We start from the raw sequence: 18890 nt of genomic DNA, 5'->3' as shown, positions 1-18890 counted from the left end.
TAAGCACACAAATGTAATCATATAAATCATGTGCCTAAAATGTGTTTGTTCTTACTTATTCATTCAGCAAATCTATATTGAAGAATTCATATAACAGATTTTATTTCTAGATCTTTGGATGTTATACTGAACAAAAGAGACAAAGACCCTAACCATATACTTTGTATTCTAGTTGAAGAACACTAACAGTAAACACATAGAGGCAAGGAAAAGAATATTGGGTGTTCACGGATGATCCCTCTGTTCAAATAGCATTTTAAGGGAAACGTGAAGAAAATGAGGGAGTAAGCCATGGTGATATCTGGGGAAGGAGCATGGCAGGCAGAAGAAACAATAGCAAGTGCTTGCCTGGGTAAAGAGTAGCAAATTATTAGTACAACCAAAGTGGAATGACCTTTGGAAAAATAAAAAGGTAGATGAGTTCCTAGAGGCACTGTAATGAGAGAAGTCATAAAGGGTCTTAGAAGCTACTTCACTAGCTTTGGGAATTTTTATCTGATCGGAAGCCAACAATGATTCAAGCCTAGATGTGACATGATCTGACTTTAACAAACTTATCCTGCTTGGTTCACTGAGCATATGCATATGAGAAAGAATGATGGCTTTGACAAGGCTGGTAGTTTTCTAGGGGTAGTGAGACTTGGTTGGATTCTACATAAATTATGAAGACAGAACCTGTAAAATGACTCTAGGTCTTGATTTTTTTGAAACAGTAGCCATTAACTGATATGGGGAAAACTGCAGGAAATTTGTAGAGAGCGACAGAGCTGATCAGAAGCTCAATTTTTAATTTGTCATGCTTTAAATTCCTTTTTTGAGTGTATAAGACGATATGTCAAACATTTAGTTGGATACACAAGTCTAAAGTTCAGGAAAGTTATCCAGTGTAGAAATGTAAATTATTCAGTTATCAGTTCCTAGATGCCACTTAAGCTGTAAAATAGGTTGGGATTATCAAGGGAATGAATGTAGTAAGAAAGATTGCAGGATTCACAGAAATGATCATCCTACACTGGTCCCTCATTGTCTTGGCATCCTCAAACTCAGTGAGCCTCATTCCCTCTGCACTTCACCCATTCCCATGACCACAACCTGGATCTTATTAGACCTGGCAATGTTTGGGTCCTGAAATGCTTAAATCAAGCATCTTACTCTCTCACCATAACCTTTTATCCTTTTCCCTACACCCACTGCAACTATTTTTCAAATTTATTAAGAACTTTGAATCCTCTTGTTTTATCAATTTCTTCCTATCTCCACTGCAATTCTTATTCAGCTTAGACTGTACGGCATCTTTGCTAACATTCTCCATTATCTTGCCCCATTGCCCTTCCATAGCAATGGTCTGGCAGAGCAACCTGAAATTAAAATGCTTGCAGGCATTCTCCCCTCCAACACCTGAGCACTGTTTTGAAAACACACCTTTGAGTCACTTAAAATCATTACAAATTCACTGCCTAAAACCACATGTGGACCCCTAACACTTTCCAGTAATCCATCTGTGATTTACATAGTTCTCCCATAATCCATAATGGCTAGATAAATCTCTGTATTCCTGAAATTCCTTATTCTATTTTCTTCCCTGCTACTATCAGCTAATTAGCACCTTTATACTTTGTGAGGAAAATAAAAGCTATTAAATGGAAACTTTCAACTTCTTAAGACCTCCACCTGTGAATGTTTTTGAGAAACATATTTCTGAAAACAATCTTTTCTTTCTCACTCATTTCACATTTGTAGACACATTGCTCTTTCTCCATAATATGCGCTGGAGTCCTTGCTTTTTTTGCCTCACCTCGTGCTCTATCAATTAATTTATCTTTCCTCAGTAAATTCTCCTCCCGCTTTATGTGCTTTCCATATGTTTCAACACACTCGACCTCATAACCTATATCAGATATTATTCCCTCCCACTTTTCATAATCAAGCTCTTTGAGAATGTTTTCTGTAGTCACTGAATCCAAGTCTTCTTTTCCATTTTATCGTTCAGGTCACTGGAAATGTGATTCTACCCAAGTTAATTCCATTTAAATTATTCTCACCTAGAACACTTTACCTTCCTGTGGCTCAATAAAACGGGCACTCTGTTCTCCTTGAACTCTCAACGTCGTGAAACTGCTAGTAACCCTTATCACCACTTTCTCTTGACTTTAGCATGTTTGATTCCACAGCTTCCTGGTATTCCTTCCTTGCACCCATCTCTGCTCTTTTTTGAGGCCTACTTTCCCTCTGATCTTTCCCTTTCCTCTGATTATTACTTAAATTCTTTTCTTCCTCTGAAGTTTACAATGAACATCACTTGGAATACCTTTTTTGGAGGTAACTTCATCAACTCCATTGGCTTCAATTACTATTCTACATGTCCAAATCAATGGCTCTAAATGAGATCTCACCTAGAAATTCCAACACCATTCATACATTCCCAACTGTGTCAGCTCAAATTAATGTGTCCAAACTGAACTCATCATCCCCCCTCTAAAAGTGCACTACCTCATGGTATTCTTGTCTCTATTCTTGTCTTCCATTCACTCAATTGCCAAAACATAGTCAGCCTTAAGTTCTCAGTATGTCTCATTCTCCCCTCTCTGAACAACCCCTTATTCTTGAGTATTCACTGTGTCCTTACTAACTCAATCGGTCCATCCCTCTCCATTCTCACTGCCACTCTATAGGTTCATATTAATCATTCAGTGTTTCACTCAAAATGTTGACATTCTCTTGAGATATGGCCTTCTATTAGTATTATAATTTAGTGGGATATGCACACACACACACACACACGCTGCAGTTATCATTTTTATTATCTTTCTTTTGGATGACTGCAAGAGCCTTTCACTTGTTCTCTTGCTTTTTAGACTTTTATAAATCACTCTACAAGTGGAATAAAAAAAAAAAATGTTTGACAGAGCTGATTAAGTGATCTCCTATTTAAAGACTTTAATGGTTTTTCATGGTTCTTACTATAGAGAACAAATTCCTTCCATGAAATTTCTCATGTCTTGCCCTGGCCTAACCTAGCCTTTTATCTTCACCATTACCTCCAACACTCCAGCTTATTCATACTCTAGCCACAGTAAGTTATTTTCACTTTTTTTGACCTATGCACACACACTGTTTCCTCTGCTTAAAATGTCATGCCCCACTCTCCTCAGTTGGCAAACTTCAACTTATCCTATACTTATTAAGTTAGGCAGTATTTTCTTCTATTCACCTTCCTTGATTCTCCAGCCCCTTTCACTTCTAACAATCAGATTATATGAATTATCTTACTCATTTTCATCTCATCCTGTGTTTAGTTTACACTGGAATTGTTTTTACCAACCTGTCTACTCCACTACATCATAAGATTCTGAAGTGAGAGACTGTGTGTTGTACATCACTATTTCCAAAACCTAAACGAATGTCTAACACATAGTGTATACTCAAATATACACTGAATTTCAAATAAATAAAGAGAAGAATTAAAGTATGTAATATAGCAATATAAAGTCTAGGTTGAAATAAACTATATTATATCACAATTCAGATTTACTTTTTTTATTCTCTTATCTTTTGAAGCAAATAAGTAGAACACTGGCATTTTTAGAATAATCAAATTAAAATTGGTTTTGGAGACTAAAAATTTAAGACCATTCAGAACTTGAAAAATATATAACCTGGTCTAAACACCACCCTCAAGAAAATAAATCTGTTTCGAATTCTATGGAGTATTTACCCAAATTGCTCAGAACCATCAGGAAGATATTAAAATGAGAACAGAAAAAAGCAAAATATGGAATGTACAATTCTGGTTCTTTAGTGGAGAAAATTAATAAAGCTAGAGAATGTTTAGGATGGTGTAAATATCAAACCCAAGGATATGGCTTAGATGGGCATCCACTTATTCACCATACTTTAGAAATAAAAAGAACCATTAGCATTTGGATAAAGGAAACAGAACAATGAAAAGAACTAAGTTCTGTAAGAAGCAAATTTATAGATCCTGTTACTCCAACGTAACAAACAGAAAGAAAAACAGGGAAGGGACTGCATAGCCCCAGTTTTACTGCTATAAGTTCTGGATGAGGCAATGAGGTAGACTTAATTCAAACACTGATACTAGCACTATGAAATATCATGACATTTCCGCATTTAACCAATGTGTATGTTACAGTGAAATATGTTCAAAAATGTGTTTCATGTAGTTTAGGGTTTGTCCCTATCAGATTTTGCCCATATTGACCCTTAAAAAGAATCAAAAATGATAAGAAAACAAACAGCTAATTAATAATCAGACATTTCTTAAACCAAATTAAGAAGAGAAACCTTCCTCATTGTGTATGTTAGTCTGTATGGGTCTGCTGTCATTAAACTTAAGATTTATGGCCAAGTTGAGCTACTAAATTCTAGCTGCAGATTAGAATTAGCCCATAGGCGCTCTGTGCTGACAGCTCAGAGCCTGGAGCCTGTTTCAGATTCTGTGTCTCCCTCTCTCTGACCCTCCCCTGTTCATGCTCTGTCTCTCTCTGTCTCAAAAATAAATAAACGTTAAAAAAAATGTTAAAAAAAAAAAGAATTAGCCCATAGGCTGGGACAAATCCTGGTTCTTGAGTGGGGCTGGTCAACACCTCTGGCTCTGGCTCATGGGCTAGACAGTGATCCATCACAATACTGGTTTCACATGACTACATACCACAGCTCTCCAGATACCAACTGCAGCTAGAACATCTGTCTAGGAATATTTGTGCTTTGTGCCCCAGTCTTCAGTATCCAAAATCCTCTTGGCTCTCTAAAGCTGAGTGGTTTAGATCTTACCCTGGTCTTCCTAAACATTGTCTGACAACTGATCACCTGGACACCGTCATAAGAAATTTCATCAGATTTTGACATTTTAATATTTTTTTTAAACTTTAAAACACCATGAATGGATGTTGTACTTTGTCAAATGCTTTATCTGCATCGATTAAAATGATCATATGGTTCTTACCCTTTCTCTTATTAATGTGATATAACACAATGATTGATTTGAAAATATTGAACCACCCTTGCAACTCATAAATAAATTCCACTTGATCATGGTGAATGATTTTTTTAAACGTTATTGAATTTAGTTTGTTAGTGTTTTATTGAGAATTTTTGCATCCATGTTCATTGGGGATAATGGCCTATAGTTTTCTTTTTTAGTGGAGTCTTTACCTGGCTTTGGTATCAGGGTAATGCTGGTTTCATCTAATGAGTTTGGAAGTCTTCCTTCTATTTCTATTTTTTTGGAACAGTTTGAGAGAGCAGGTAGTAACTCTTCTTTAAATACTTGGTAGAATTTGCCTGTGAAGCCATCTGGCCCTGGACTTTTGTTTATTCGTTAGAAGATTTTCTTTTATTATTGCCACTTATTGGTCTGTTCAAGTTTTCTATTTCTTCCTGTTTTAATTTTGGTAGTTTGTATGTTTCTAGGAAATTATCCACTTCTAGGTTATCCAATTTGCTGGCATTTAGTTCTACATAATATTCTCTTATGAGTTTTTGTATTTCTGTAGTGTTGATTGTTATTTTTCCTTTCTCATTTGTGATTTATTTATTTGGGTCCTTTCTCTTTCCTTTTTAATAATTCTGGCAAATTATTCTGGCAATTTTATTATTTTTTTCAAAGAACCAACTCCCGGTTTCATTGATCTGTTCTATTTTTTTTTTTTTTTTAGCTTCTATATCATTTATTTCTGCTCTAATCTTTATTTCCTTTCTTCGGCTAGCTTTAGGCTTCATTTGTTGTTCCTCTTCTGGCTCCTTTAGATGTAATATTAGGTTATTTATTTGAGATATTTCTTGCTTCTTAAGGTAGACTTGTATTTCTATATACTTCCTGATGTTTATAGCAGCATTATCTACAACAGCCAAATTATGAAAACAGCCCAAGTGTCTATCAATTGATGAATGGATAAAGAAGATGTGGGATACAAATAGTGAAAGTAACACTGAAGAAGACCAAAGCAGGAGGCATCACAATTCCAGACTTTAGCCTCTACTACAAAGCTAATCATCAAGACTGTATGGTATTGGCACAAAAACAGACACATAGACCAGTGGAATAGAATAGACAACTCAGAATTGGACCCACATACGTATGACCAACTAATCTTTGACAAAGCAGGAAAGAGTATCCAATGGAAAAAAAGACAGTCTCTTTAGCAAATGGTGCAGGGAAAACTGAAAAGCAACATGCAGAAGAATGAAACTAGATCACTTTCTTACACCATACACAAAAATAAACTCAAAATGGATGAAAGACCTGAATGTGAGACAGGAAACCTTCAAAACCCTAGAGGAGAAAGCAGGCAACAACCTCTTTGACCTCAGTCGCAGCAATTTCTTACTCAACACATCTCCAATGGCAAGGGAATTAAAAGCAAAAATGAATATTGGGACCTCATCAAGATAAAAAGCTTCTGGACTGCAAAGGAAACAATCAACAAAACCAAAAGGCAACTGATGGAATGGGAAAAGATATTTGCAAATGACATATCGGATAAAGGGCTAGTATCCAAAATTTATAAAGAACTCACCGAACTCCACACCCAAAAAACAAATAATCCAGTGAAGAAATGGGCAAAAGACATGAATAGACACTTTTCGAAAGAAGACATCCAGATGGCCAACAGACACATGAAATGATGCTCAACATCACTCATCATCAGGGAAATACAAATCAAAGCCACAATGAGATACCACCTTACACTGGTCAGAGTGGCTAAAATGAACAACTCAGGAAACAACAGATGCTGGTGAGGATGTGGAGAAACAGGAACCCTCTTGCACTGTTGGTGGGAATGCAAACTGGTGCAGCCTCTCTGGTAAACAGTGTGGAGGTTCCTCAAAAAATTAAAAACAGAACTACCCTATGACCCAGCAATAGCACTGCTAGGAATTTACCCAAGGGATACAGGAGTGCTGATGCATAGGCGCACTTGTGCCCCAATGTTTATAGCAACGCTTTCAACAATAGCCAAATTATGGAAAGACCCTAAATGTTCATCAACTGATGAATGGATAAAGAAGATGTGGTTTATATATACAATGCAATACTACTTGGCAATGAGATAGAATGAAATCCTGCCATTTGCAGTAATGTGGATGGAACTGGAGGTATTATGCTAAGTGAAATAACTCAGAGAAAGACAGATATCATATGTTTTCACTCATGTGAACCTTGAGAAATTTAACAGAAGAACATGGGGGAAGGAAAAGGGGGAAAAAAGTACAAATACAGATGGTGGGAAGCAAACCATAAGAGACTCTTAAATACAGAGAACAAACTGAGGGTTGATGGGTGGTGGGGGAGAGGGGAAAGTGGGTGATGGGCACTGAGGAGGGCACTTGTTGGGATGAGCACTGGGTGTTGTATGGAAGCCAATTTGACAATAAATTGTATTAAAAAGATAAAAATAAAAATAAATTAACATTAGGAAAAAAAAGACATGGGGTATACACACACACACACACACACACACACACACACACACACAGAGGAATATTACTTAGCTATACAAGAAAATGAAATCTTGCCGTTTGCAATGACATGGATGGAGCTAGAAAGTATGCTAAGCAAAGTAAGTCAGTCAGAGAAAGATAAATTCATTTGATTTTACTCATATGTGGAACTTAAAAAACAACAAATGAGCAAAGGGAAAAAACAAGAGAGAGAGGGAAATCAAAAAACAGACTATATAGACTATAGAGAACAAACTATAGAGAACAAACTGCTCGTTACCAGGGGGAAGGTAGGGGTGGAGATGGGTGAAATTGATGGGGATTAAGGAGGGCACTTGTCGTGATGAGAACTGGGCGTTGTATGGAAATGTGGAATCACTATATATCTGAAACATAAACTGTATATTAATTACACTGGAATTTAAATAAAACCAAGAAAAATAATTAAAACACTATGGCAAATGGTATATAAAAAGCACTATTTAACTTAATGATATTTTTACCCTTTAGATTTTAATTATACATTTTCTTTCACTTTATTTTTATATGTAAATATATGTTATGTTTTTACACTGGAAGTTAACTTGTGATCCAATTTTTGTGAATGAAAAACATATGCTAAATGTAGACTATGTCCGATACAGTTTTTCAAAAGCAGTTTCAAGGTAATATTAAACTATTAATACATTTCTCAATGATAGAAGAGTTCTTAAAAATAACTGTGATTTAGAAAAATCTGTAAATTCTATCTACTGAATCAATTAATTTTCAGTTTCTGAATTAAAAAAAAATCCTCTTGAAATCCTTTTCAGAGAAAGAAAGCCATCATAAAACTTGAATTGCTCCTGAAAATCATAAATGAATGATACTCCCATTCATTATCAGTATTGAAACTGAGACTGCTTGAATTTTCAAAAAGAAACTTGCTAACATTTATTGTTAAAAATATTAATGTAAATTATATTCTTGGACTTCCTCAAATTTATTCTTTCCAGGTATGCAAACTTATTTATAATTACATTTACAAATGTACACAACTTTTTGTACATGTATACTATTTAAGATAATATAAACTTCACTTTTTTCCCATGCTTCAGAAATAATACATGCATACCCAGAGAAAAAAATTACAATTTTTTAATATAACACATTTAAAAATATCCCTGAGATTTCTGTTATACTGGTAAAGAAATTATTTCACAGCTCTGCACCATTGTGATGGTATTGTAAGACGCCATTCATTCAGCACTTTATACATTCTGTATAATGAGGGGGAAGTAAAGGACCTTGAATTTCTTACCAATAAAAATTTCATTGTTGAATGATTTTGGTAATATATTGTAAACACTTATGCAAAAGACATAACTTTAGAAATGGACAATAGTGTTTAGATGACCTATTATAAAGATGTTTTTTAGAGAAAGGGAAAGTTATATAAAACTTCAAATGGGTTTAGGTTATAATTAATATAATCTGACTTTCAGTTTTCTAACTTGGGGGCAAGAACAACAACTCCATTCAAAGTCTTACTCTTAAATGACTGAAGTAACACTAGATACTATTACCATTTCACCTCTACTTAGACTGTCCTATATAAGGTTTATATGGGACTAAAAATGATTTTATTATATAGCATCCAGTAATATATTCTAGATAAATCTTTAACAATGGGGGGGGTACTAAATTTATGTGTAGTGTTAACCCCTAATTAGATTGCCTAAGCTATTATGTACTCTAAAATCTGCATGTTTTCCATTCTACAAAAAGGTAAAAAATAGGCATAGTCATTGAATTTCTGAAAATACAGGCAGCAGTATAAAATATCCAACATCATGGTAGGGCACGGCCAAGAGGGAACATCTATCTTCACAATATTATAAACTACACACACACACACACACACACACACACACTTCACTTTTAGCAACTGGGAATGAAGTTGATGAGGCTTGCCTTCTGTACACCATCATTCCTTTCTGTGATCTTTTTTCCCTGCAAGGAGCTTCTTTCAACAACTAGGCTTTAAGCCCACTCAATTTTCCATATTTGGAAAATGTTTTCTTGAAAGGACATGCTTAACTTATTTTAACATATAAATAATGAATAAGATTTTAATCACCCCTTGCAGAAAAGAGGTGTTTAATTTTTATTTGAGCCAGGGACAAATCCTTTTAAAACCAACTAATCTCTAATTGTGGAATTCTTTTAAGAATCAGTAGACCTATGAGGGTGCGATTTGGAACGAAATGGGTTTACTCTCCTAATAAAATTTGAGTGCTATGTAAAACACCATGCTAAGCAGCAGGCTGAAATTACATCACATAAACATTCACCTACACTGCTTGAATATAGGGCTGCCTGTAAGTCCTGTCACAATATACTCGCTGGCTGACTTACATTTCATCTTGCTTTATACTGTAATGTAATAGGTTCAGGGACTAAATATAAGATACCTGAAGACAATACATTTTTTCCCACATAAATTCAGACACTGAAAAAAAAGGAAGGGATAGGACTAAAATATGTTGTTTAGCCTACTTTAGGAGTAATTTGATGAAGATCAGACAACATCATGGACACATGAGGGACACAGGAGAGAAAGAGGTGCCGTTCAAAGTTGTCTTTGAACACCTCACTGATGTTTTAATGTGATTATGCACTCCACCTAGATCCTAGAGACCTAGAGGAAGTATAGATAAAATTGATGAGAGTAGGTTCTGTGTGTTCTGCATTAAACCTTACAGTGCCAAGTGAAAAGGAAACAGTGATAGAAATTTATGCATTGATTCTCTGTTGAAACAGATTGAATCTTATTACTTAAGATATACACCACGAACTCATGTTTGTACTTCAAACATGGAATCACATAAACATTATCTTAATCAATATTTTCTGAAAGCAGATATCACAGAAAGTACCAAGATATTCCAATACTAGACTATCAATCTCTTCTTATTGCTTACAAATAATAATCCTTTAAAACTTTAGAGCACTTTTTCTAATTTTCCAGAAGCTTCCCAGATAAAGTAGAAAAGAAACAGCAATATCACAAATGAACACTGTTGATAAAATGGGCTGATACAATAATTTTTCTCAGTAACTAGAAAATATATTGCAACCCAAATCATACATTCATATTTAGAATGGTAAAACCTCCCCTCATGTTCCAAAAGTTTTGGCGTAGGCCATAGGACGTAAAGTATTTACACATTCTAATGAAGATTTTACTCTTATTTTTAAAGTCAGTACATGGAGATAATTTTATGAGATCTTAAAACTTTTAAAAATAGCAAACAACACCTCAAATCAGTTCACACTTTTGTATTAGTTATGCAATAACTACAGATTTCCAAAAGGTATCTATATCACAAATTGTATACAAGTAACTATCTCATGATCTGGTGTGTACATAATTCAATTTGTCAATAGTTAAATTTAATGAAGAATCTAACTTACCGGTGGATCAGCCCCCTTAGAACCAGTCAGCCCTCCTGTTAGGGATTCGATATCCTGAAAAGGGGAGAGGTGTTGATTGTAAAATGCTACTCAACAGCATGGAGAATTTCCCAAACCCATAGTATAATATTTTCTTTAGCTACTAAGTTAGGGCACACAGCTACATTTGTTTTCTTTGTTTTGTTTTCAGACAGTCTTGCATACTGTAACATTATACAAATAACCTGTATCTAAAAATCTAGATATTTCCTCTAATTCTGCACACTCTGTAAAAAGAAAAAAAATGTACATAGACAAGTCTTGAAATATGAAAAAAAAAAAAAAGGTTAGGCTCTAGGTAGGAAAGCAAATGTTTTGTTCTCTAAGGTGTTGAAATGAGGACAGAACAAAAAAAAAAAGTAATTTTAACAAAACTGCAATTTAACATATTATTTGCAAGAATACAAATCCCATGGAAAACGCTGAACCTATAAAAATTTTAATTATGTATAGTCTACTCTTTTACTGTACTTGGAAGATAAAAATATTTTTAAAAAAGACTAGCTATTCTTCTACAAGGTCTGATTTCGAATCTTGGATCAGTAACCGCAGAAGATCATGCCTGAGTAATGATTATATTGTCAAAGGTATCATAAACAGAGAAACAGGTGACTGCGACAAACTGGAGAGCATGTGCCTGTTTATAGGTACGAATACAGCTCCACCTTGGTTGCCGGACTTTGCTTCCAGGGTTACTAACCATGTGACTTTTTCAAAAGCTAGAATTCTGGATTTTTAACTAAAACCTCTCAGGATTTTAATGCTTGCAACCACTGTAGTTTTAAATCATACCCCAGCCCCCCCAGTGAAAAAACAAAACCAAAACTCTCTGCTCAAAGGGGGCTGGATAGGAGTCTGGGGCTCCACTGAAGAGTTATACTTCATAAAAAGTTTCTTGGTTGTGACCCTGGTCACTTATCTGTCTGCATCTAGTGGAAAGGATAGGGATAAGGAACCTGGGAAATACAGTTACAGTAAGAAATCAAAGATGAAAGAGAATGGAGTCAAGATTGAAGGAAGAGAAAATTAAATACCTGTGATCAGAGAAATAGCTGATTCCTTTATACCATTAAGAAGATTTATGCTACAAATTCATGCGTGACTTAATCACATTATTTCCCTAGTATCTCAAAAATAGGGAGTCCTAACAAAAACAAAACAAAACAAAAACAAGGGGCTGAAATAAGCATGTGATGACAACATTAGACAACATTAAAGGCAGGATAAGGGAGAAGAAAGGAATGGTGTGATGGAAGTTTCCATCAGAAGAAGCTGACTTTGAACAGGAACTCAATGGGCGATGAATTTCTACATGCATATTTTATCAAGGGCCATAAATGATAAGGCAACCACAAGGAATGCTTGCCAAGAAAATTATTAAGTTGTCTTCACTGTAACAAATATATTGTATATCATATTTTTCCACAGTCAGCATCCCTTTGAGGAACTTCCTCTCCCTCACTCTAGCTCCAAAAGAGGCTTAGAAACACTGCTTCCAATGAGATAGAAGTCTTATGGAAAATTAAGGCAATGTGGATTTAGAAAGATATAATGGTAGGGTCCAAGTCCTTGATTCTATCATTTGGGCCACATTTGAAACTACATGTTCTCCTGCCTGCAACTTTAAATTTCTGCCTCTCAAAAACAGGAAGATCCCAATTAATATGCCTGCATTGTTAAGTCTATTGTAAAAGGCTCTCCCTTTCTGTCTTGCTGAAGTTCTTTATTTCACTACCATGTACACCATAAACAATCAAATCATTTAAATTATTTGATCTAACAAGTTCTTTAACGTTATCATTAAATCATTTAAGTAATCTTATGTCCTTAGATAATAAAAGTAAAGTATGAAACATTTATAAACTGGCAAACATTTTTAATCTAAAGGTAAAATATAACTTTTAAAACTGTTTTAGAATTTCATGGAATGAACTGACAAAATTAGGTAGTAAAGTAGCTAAAATACTAGATAAATAGAAAAAAAAAAAACACACACAGCCATTGCACTGTTTATAAACACACCTGTTATGACCATGACAAAAAACAAAGTTCTATTCATATTAAAAGTTATTTCTAAGTACATTTAAAATGAAAGAAAATAACGTTAAGTACATTTTGAGTTAATATATGCCTTTCTAAATAGACATACATATAAAGTACATTAAAGATAAACATTTCTGATGTCATTATCAGAGAGGTAACAGAGAAACTGATTCAGATTCAAAGTAGTTTAGCCATTTATTTAATGCATTGCCATTTTTTAATTTTTTTATTCTTTTTAATTTTTTTTAACATTTATTTATTTTTGGGAGAGAGAGAGAGACAGAGTGCAAGTGGGGTAGGGGTGGAGAGGGGGGGAGACACAGAATCTGAAGCAGGCTGCAGGCTCCAAGCTGTCAAGTACAGAGCCCCATGCGGGGCTCAGACTCACGAACCGTGAGATCATGACCTGAGTGGAAGTCAGACACAACCAATTGAGCCACCCTGGCACCCCTGCATTGTCATGTTTTTTGTAATTATATCTGAAGATTTCTTGGTATCATAGATATGAAGATTTCTTGCTATCTTAGATAAGTTGAGCAAATTTTCACATTTCTAAAATTTTAAGCCTTTCATGATAGTTATCATCTTCAGAAAAATTAAGCAAAAGAATTTAGAAGATGAATTCAAAGGCATTGGTATTTATGATTTTTAACATGTTGAATTAAAGCACACTAGGAACTCATGACTCTAAACAGAGTACAGATGCACATTCTTACTGTTTATTCATTTAATTGAAAAAATGATTTTTTGAGCTTATGTGCTATTTTGAGTATAAATTAGAAAAAAGTGTCCTACTTGGACAGATGCCAAAATTATAGTTTATCTATCAGTTGATGCAAAAATAAATTTTTCAGGTGTGAATAATGAGCGTAAGTGTGCATGAATGCATTTATGTTGTAAAATTAAAAGGTGAGATAAATAAATCTTTTGAGGAACACTGAACTGAAAGTGAGTCCATTTTTTGATGGTTCTTGAATAGTTTGCAAAATATAACTTAAATCCTTAACAAATCCATCTATCTTGTTACTTAGATATCTTTCTATATAGATAACAAAAGTACATCAAAAAGTAAAAAACATTGATTTCCTAGAAACTTTGTTAACTTTCTATTATAATAATGTTGTTTCACTAAAACATTGAAAACAAACTGATTTTTAAAACTAGTTACAGGATTTATTTAACTATATTACATACCATGTTCACTTAAATAGCTTCATTTACATCTAATAAAATATCTACTACTTAAACATTACATACCATGTAAATGTTTTATAAACATTAACATTATTATAGCTTTATAAGGTACTTATTTCTTTTCTTATTTAAGAGGTTAAAAAGTTTATGTAACTTGGGGCGCCTGGGTAGCTCAGTTGATTGAGCATCTGACTTCGGCTCTGGCCCTGATCTCATGGTCCGTGGGTTCAAACCCTATGTCAGGGTCTGTGCTGACAGCCTGGAACCTGCTTCAAATTCTGTGTCTCCTTTCCTCTCTGGCCCTATCCTGCTCTCTCTCTCTCTCTAAGAATAAACATTAAAAAAATTTTTTTTAAAAGTTTATATAACTTACCCAATATCATATAGCTATCAGGAAGTGGTGTTACAAACATACTCGCAGGACTGCAAACCTGTGTTTTTTAATACCAGCCATAGGGAAATAGCTTTACCCTTGCATTCTGGTTACCTTGAACATATCCACATGGGCCATGTAGGCAGAGTTAAACAACAGGCTGGCCTAATTCTTACTGGAATGTCCTGCCAGCCTTCTGAGAACATAACAAGGTAGGCAGTCTTAGAAAGAGCTTCCATACAGCTGTTTCTCATTTGCCTCTCTGGCACCAATGAGGCAGGGAACTTTCCACCTCATTCTTCCGCAACCTAGATCCACCTGCGAGCTGTAAAACTGCTTAGATGCACTATGGAATTTGCTACTCCCCGTTGCCTCTTCCTCGTACTATTGCTGTCATCTGGTCCACCCAATTTAGTGTTGTCCTGTGGGATAAGAGACCAGGCCAGGAAGAGTGAGGTAACTGATATGTCTAGGGCACACAATTTTTTTTTAATTTAATTTTATTTTTTTCAATATATGAAATTTATTGTCAAATTGGTTTCCATACAACACCCAGTGCTCATCCCAAAAGGTGCCCTCCTCAATACCCATCACCCACCCTCCCCTCCCTCCCACCCCCCATCAACCCTCAGTTTGTTCTCAGTTTTTAACAGTCTCTTATGCTTTCCTCTCTTAGGGCACACAATTTAAGGAGGCATTCGTTCCAAGGGTCATACAAGTACTGACCTGACCCTGCAGGTGCAGGATCCTGGCAGTGAGTGCCTCCTTAAATTTTATCCTTTAGGCACCTGATTCTTACAGGTGCCTACAAGAGCAGCGTTGGCATCTGTACAATCCTAGGAGTCAGTGACTCCTCAAGGTTTGTGCCCTAAGCACCCCACCTGTCTCACCAAGTCCTGACCCTCTGAGGGATATGGAGAGAGCTAACACCATGGTGACCTTGGTCATGCTGTGTATGCAACAGACTCTTTCAATACATTTGACTTGTTTCCCGGTTGAACTTATAAAAAGATGCCAAGCCAGCCTAGTGCCTGCCCACATGCTGCCGCTCAGGTACCATTGCTGCTAAACACCCGTATGACATCGCCTCCGCTATATGTGTTGCTATCATCTGCTGACTAGGATCCTTCACTATACAAACAATTTTATCTCTTAACACGATTTTAGATCATGAAAGTTTCACTTGTCCTGCAAGGTGTCAAATACCTAAGAGACATTATTAGTCCTTGACACAAGCCATGTAAAGACAGCCTCGTCTAATGCAGGAGAGCTCTGCTCCTAGGTCAGCCAAGGCTGGCTTATGAATCAGAAGTCTCAAGTCTTGGGAAGGTTGAGCTGCAAGAGCAGCAATTAGTGTCAGGGCTCCAAGAAGTGTAAGATTTGAGGGCAGCCTGGACACCGAGGATCGCATCAGGACAGGTTAAATAAACTCCACACTGTGCTGCACTGATGCTGTTGGTTACCCAGCTGCACCCTCCTCCCCGTGACTCCTTCTCCAAGAGTTGACATATTTTCCCCCTTGACAGACACTTTGAATAATGGAGCTTAGGGATTAATCATGTGGTTTTCAGTGCACATCATTTAAGTTCACTGTTTAAGTCTTGCTTCCCCTGCATACAGGTGGGAAAAAAAAAGATTTTGGGATTGAGGTCTCCCTCAGGGCTACTGCCATATCCTTATTTTTATCCCTAAAGAGTGGATCAGCCAGGTATGGTCAAAGAAAAGATGTTAAAATAGCTTGGGTATCAAATACGTTAAAAATGAAGAAAATTAAATTCTAAATAACACACTGAATCTAATACTGCACATGCCATAAACCCAGACTATCTCGAAATCTGAGAGTTGCATTTAAATTAATATCAAATTTTCAAGTTGCACACTTCTAAAAAATCACTTTACATAATATAAAAATACTTAAAACATTGTAATATTGTTATCAGCTACTGATATTTTAAATTTTGGTTTATACATATTTAAAATTTGGGACCATTTTAGAAATTGTTTGAGGGAAAGTGATTCAGTAGCAATACAGAGTGCATTAAAATAATCTATCAAAAGTCTATCAGTATAGTGAAATCAATAAAAAAAAGATATCAACCATTTTCACTGGATGATTATATTTATAATTTGTGCCAAGGTATTTAAAAACACTTAACAGGGTATTTTATGTTTGTAGAGAAGCTTACAAAATTTATATATTCAAAATATCAAAATTAAGCATTTCTCTCAACCTTTTTACAGAAAAATTTCTCGAATGTCCCTCATCTCCCATTCTCTCTTCATGCAGGTTTGTCCCCACTGGATCACTGCAACCCTCTTATTAAGGCTGCCATTGACATCCAATTGGCTGAATCATTGGTCAACGTTCATCATCACCTTCCTTGATCTTTAAGCCACACTGACAAAGCTGACGGCTCCATCTTCCTTCAAATACTTTTCCTCGTGGTTTCCATTTAGTTTCACCCTCTATATGATTGTACTGGCTACCATGGCTTTAAATATCATGTATGCTGATGAATTAGGAAATTACATATTCAGTTTCAACTTATCCTCTGAGATGCACACTGCCTACTCTGATCTCCACTTGGATGTATTATAGCCATTTAAAATTTAATAATGCAAAGTCAAACTTGATTCCCACTTCTACCCCTCCCGCAAATTAAGTTCCTGTCCCGGTGCTCTCCATCTTCACATCACCTTTCACCCAGCTTCTCAGCAAATCCTGCCAATTCTATCTTTAAAAAATGGCTTGGGGTGCCTGGGTGGCTCAGTTGGTTGAGCATCCGACTTCAGCTCAGGCCATGATCTCACGGTTTGTGATTTCGAGCCCAGCATCAGGCTTTGTGCTGACAGCTCAGAACTTGGAGCCTACTTCCAATTCTGTCTCCCTCTCTCTCCGCCCCTTCCCCAGAGACTCCCACTCTGTCTCTCTCAAAAATAAATGAAGATTAAAAAAATTTTTTTAATAATTAAGTAAAAAATAAAAAATGGCTTGACTTTGACTATTCCTTACCACATACATTCCGACCATCCTATTTCATTGGACCGTATCAATATTTCTCCCTTGACTAAAGAAATAGCTTAACTGTTGTCTCTACATCTGTCCATGTCTCTTCTTTCCCCCACGTATTCTCCACACAGCAGTCAGGACTATCCATTCAAAATGTAAGTTACGTCAGATTCCTCCTCTGATCCAAACCCCCAGGGAGGTTTCCATTAATCCTAGAATAAAACACAAATTTATTACCATGTCCTGCAATGTCTTGTAGTGATCTGGCCATCTCTCTGATATCATCCTTTTTCCATTATCCAACTCTCTCATGCCACCCAGTCACACTGACCCCACTGTTGTTCCAAAAACAGTCCAAATATGACGCCTATCTTAGGGTCATGTTTACACATGCTTTTCATGCTTCTCAGAATACTCATTTCCTATACATCCTCCTAATTAACTCACTCCATCAGATCTCAGTTTAAGTATCAAAATCTCAAACAGACCTTCCCTAACTGTCTAAATCAGTGAAAGCTCCACCCGGAAACAAATGGCAAACTCAAAAACATCATAAAAGAGCAATTAATACAAGGATGCTTTACAGAGGTACCGATGGTTCCATGGATCCAGGAGAATAGGGAAGCACAGGGATTAGTAATAGCTGGAAGTTTTACCCAACCCTAAATCCAAAGAAGATAAAAGAACAATGTTGTCAAGAGCCCAATAAAGGGTGAACACCTCCCATCACTCTCTAGAACAGCTTGCCACACAGTAGGAGCTCAATAAATACTTTTTGACTGGATGAATGACTGACTGAATAAAGCACATAATACCATTTTTATACACAAAATAGCTGAGGCTCAGAGTATAGAAATGATGAAGAATTTCTCATTTTTGTATAAATATATCACTTTGAAAGATGGCTCAAGGCAACAGTGTTTGCACAACCCATCTTTATAGAATGCCTGAATGAACAAACTAATAAATGACTTGCCCAAGATCAAACAGCTGGTAAATTCTGGAAAGAAACTTTGAAATCCCAAGTGTTATAACCCCAAGCACCACGTACATTTTTTCCATTATACATCACTGATGAGACATCCTACTAAAGGAAAAGGCACTCAACTCTGTATTATCTTAAGGCAACAAATTTCTATATATCCCAGGGTTTCTAGTTCATAAGAGGGAAATATACAAAATGACTTAATAGATAATAAACAATATATTAAATTTATCTTCTGGTGAAATACTGCCAATACTTCAAGTTAAAGACCTGACACCTTAATCATTATACAGTGATATGCTTGAAAACTTGATCTAACATATATG

The 18890-nt window shown here is 35.8% G+C and overlaps 1 protein-coding gene across 14 annotated transcripts in view; it reads right to left on the bottom strand.

Annotated features, from left to right (window-relative positions):
• Positions 1-18890, bottom strand: part of PPFIA2 (PTPRF interacting protein alpha 2) — a 475555-nt gene that overhangs the window by 381587 nt on the left and 75078 nt on the right. For 11 of the 14 annotated variants that reach the window (XM_019455214.2, XM_019455220.2, XM_019455223.2 and 8 more), the window contains one exon: positions 10921-10974. The exons of the other annotated variants lie outside the window; for them this stretch is intronic. In XM_019455214.2, coding sequence (XP_019310759.1) covers positions 10921-10974 — 54 coding nt within the window. The remainder of the gene's footprint in view (positions 1-10920; positions 10975-18890) is intronic. 14 annotated transcript variants of the gene reach the window in all.

This window comes from Panthera pardus, unplaced genomic scaffold (assembly GCF_024362965.1).
Source record: "Panthera pardus isolate Hobbes unplaced genomic scaffold, ASM2436296v1 HiC_scaffold_6, whole genome shotgun sequence".
NCBI classification, from domain to species: domain Eukaryota; kingdom Metazoa; phylum Chordata; class Mammalia; order Carnivora; family Felidae; genus Panthera; species Panthera pardus.
Note: the sequence above shows the minus strand (reverse complement) of the source record. Positions and strands in the feature narration are given on the sequence as shown.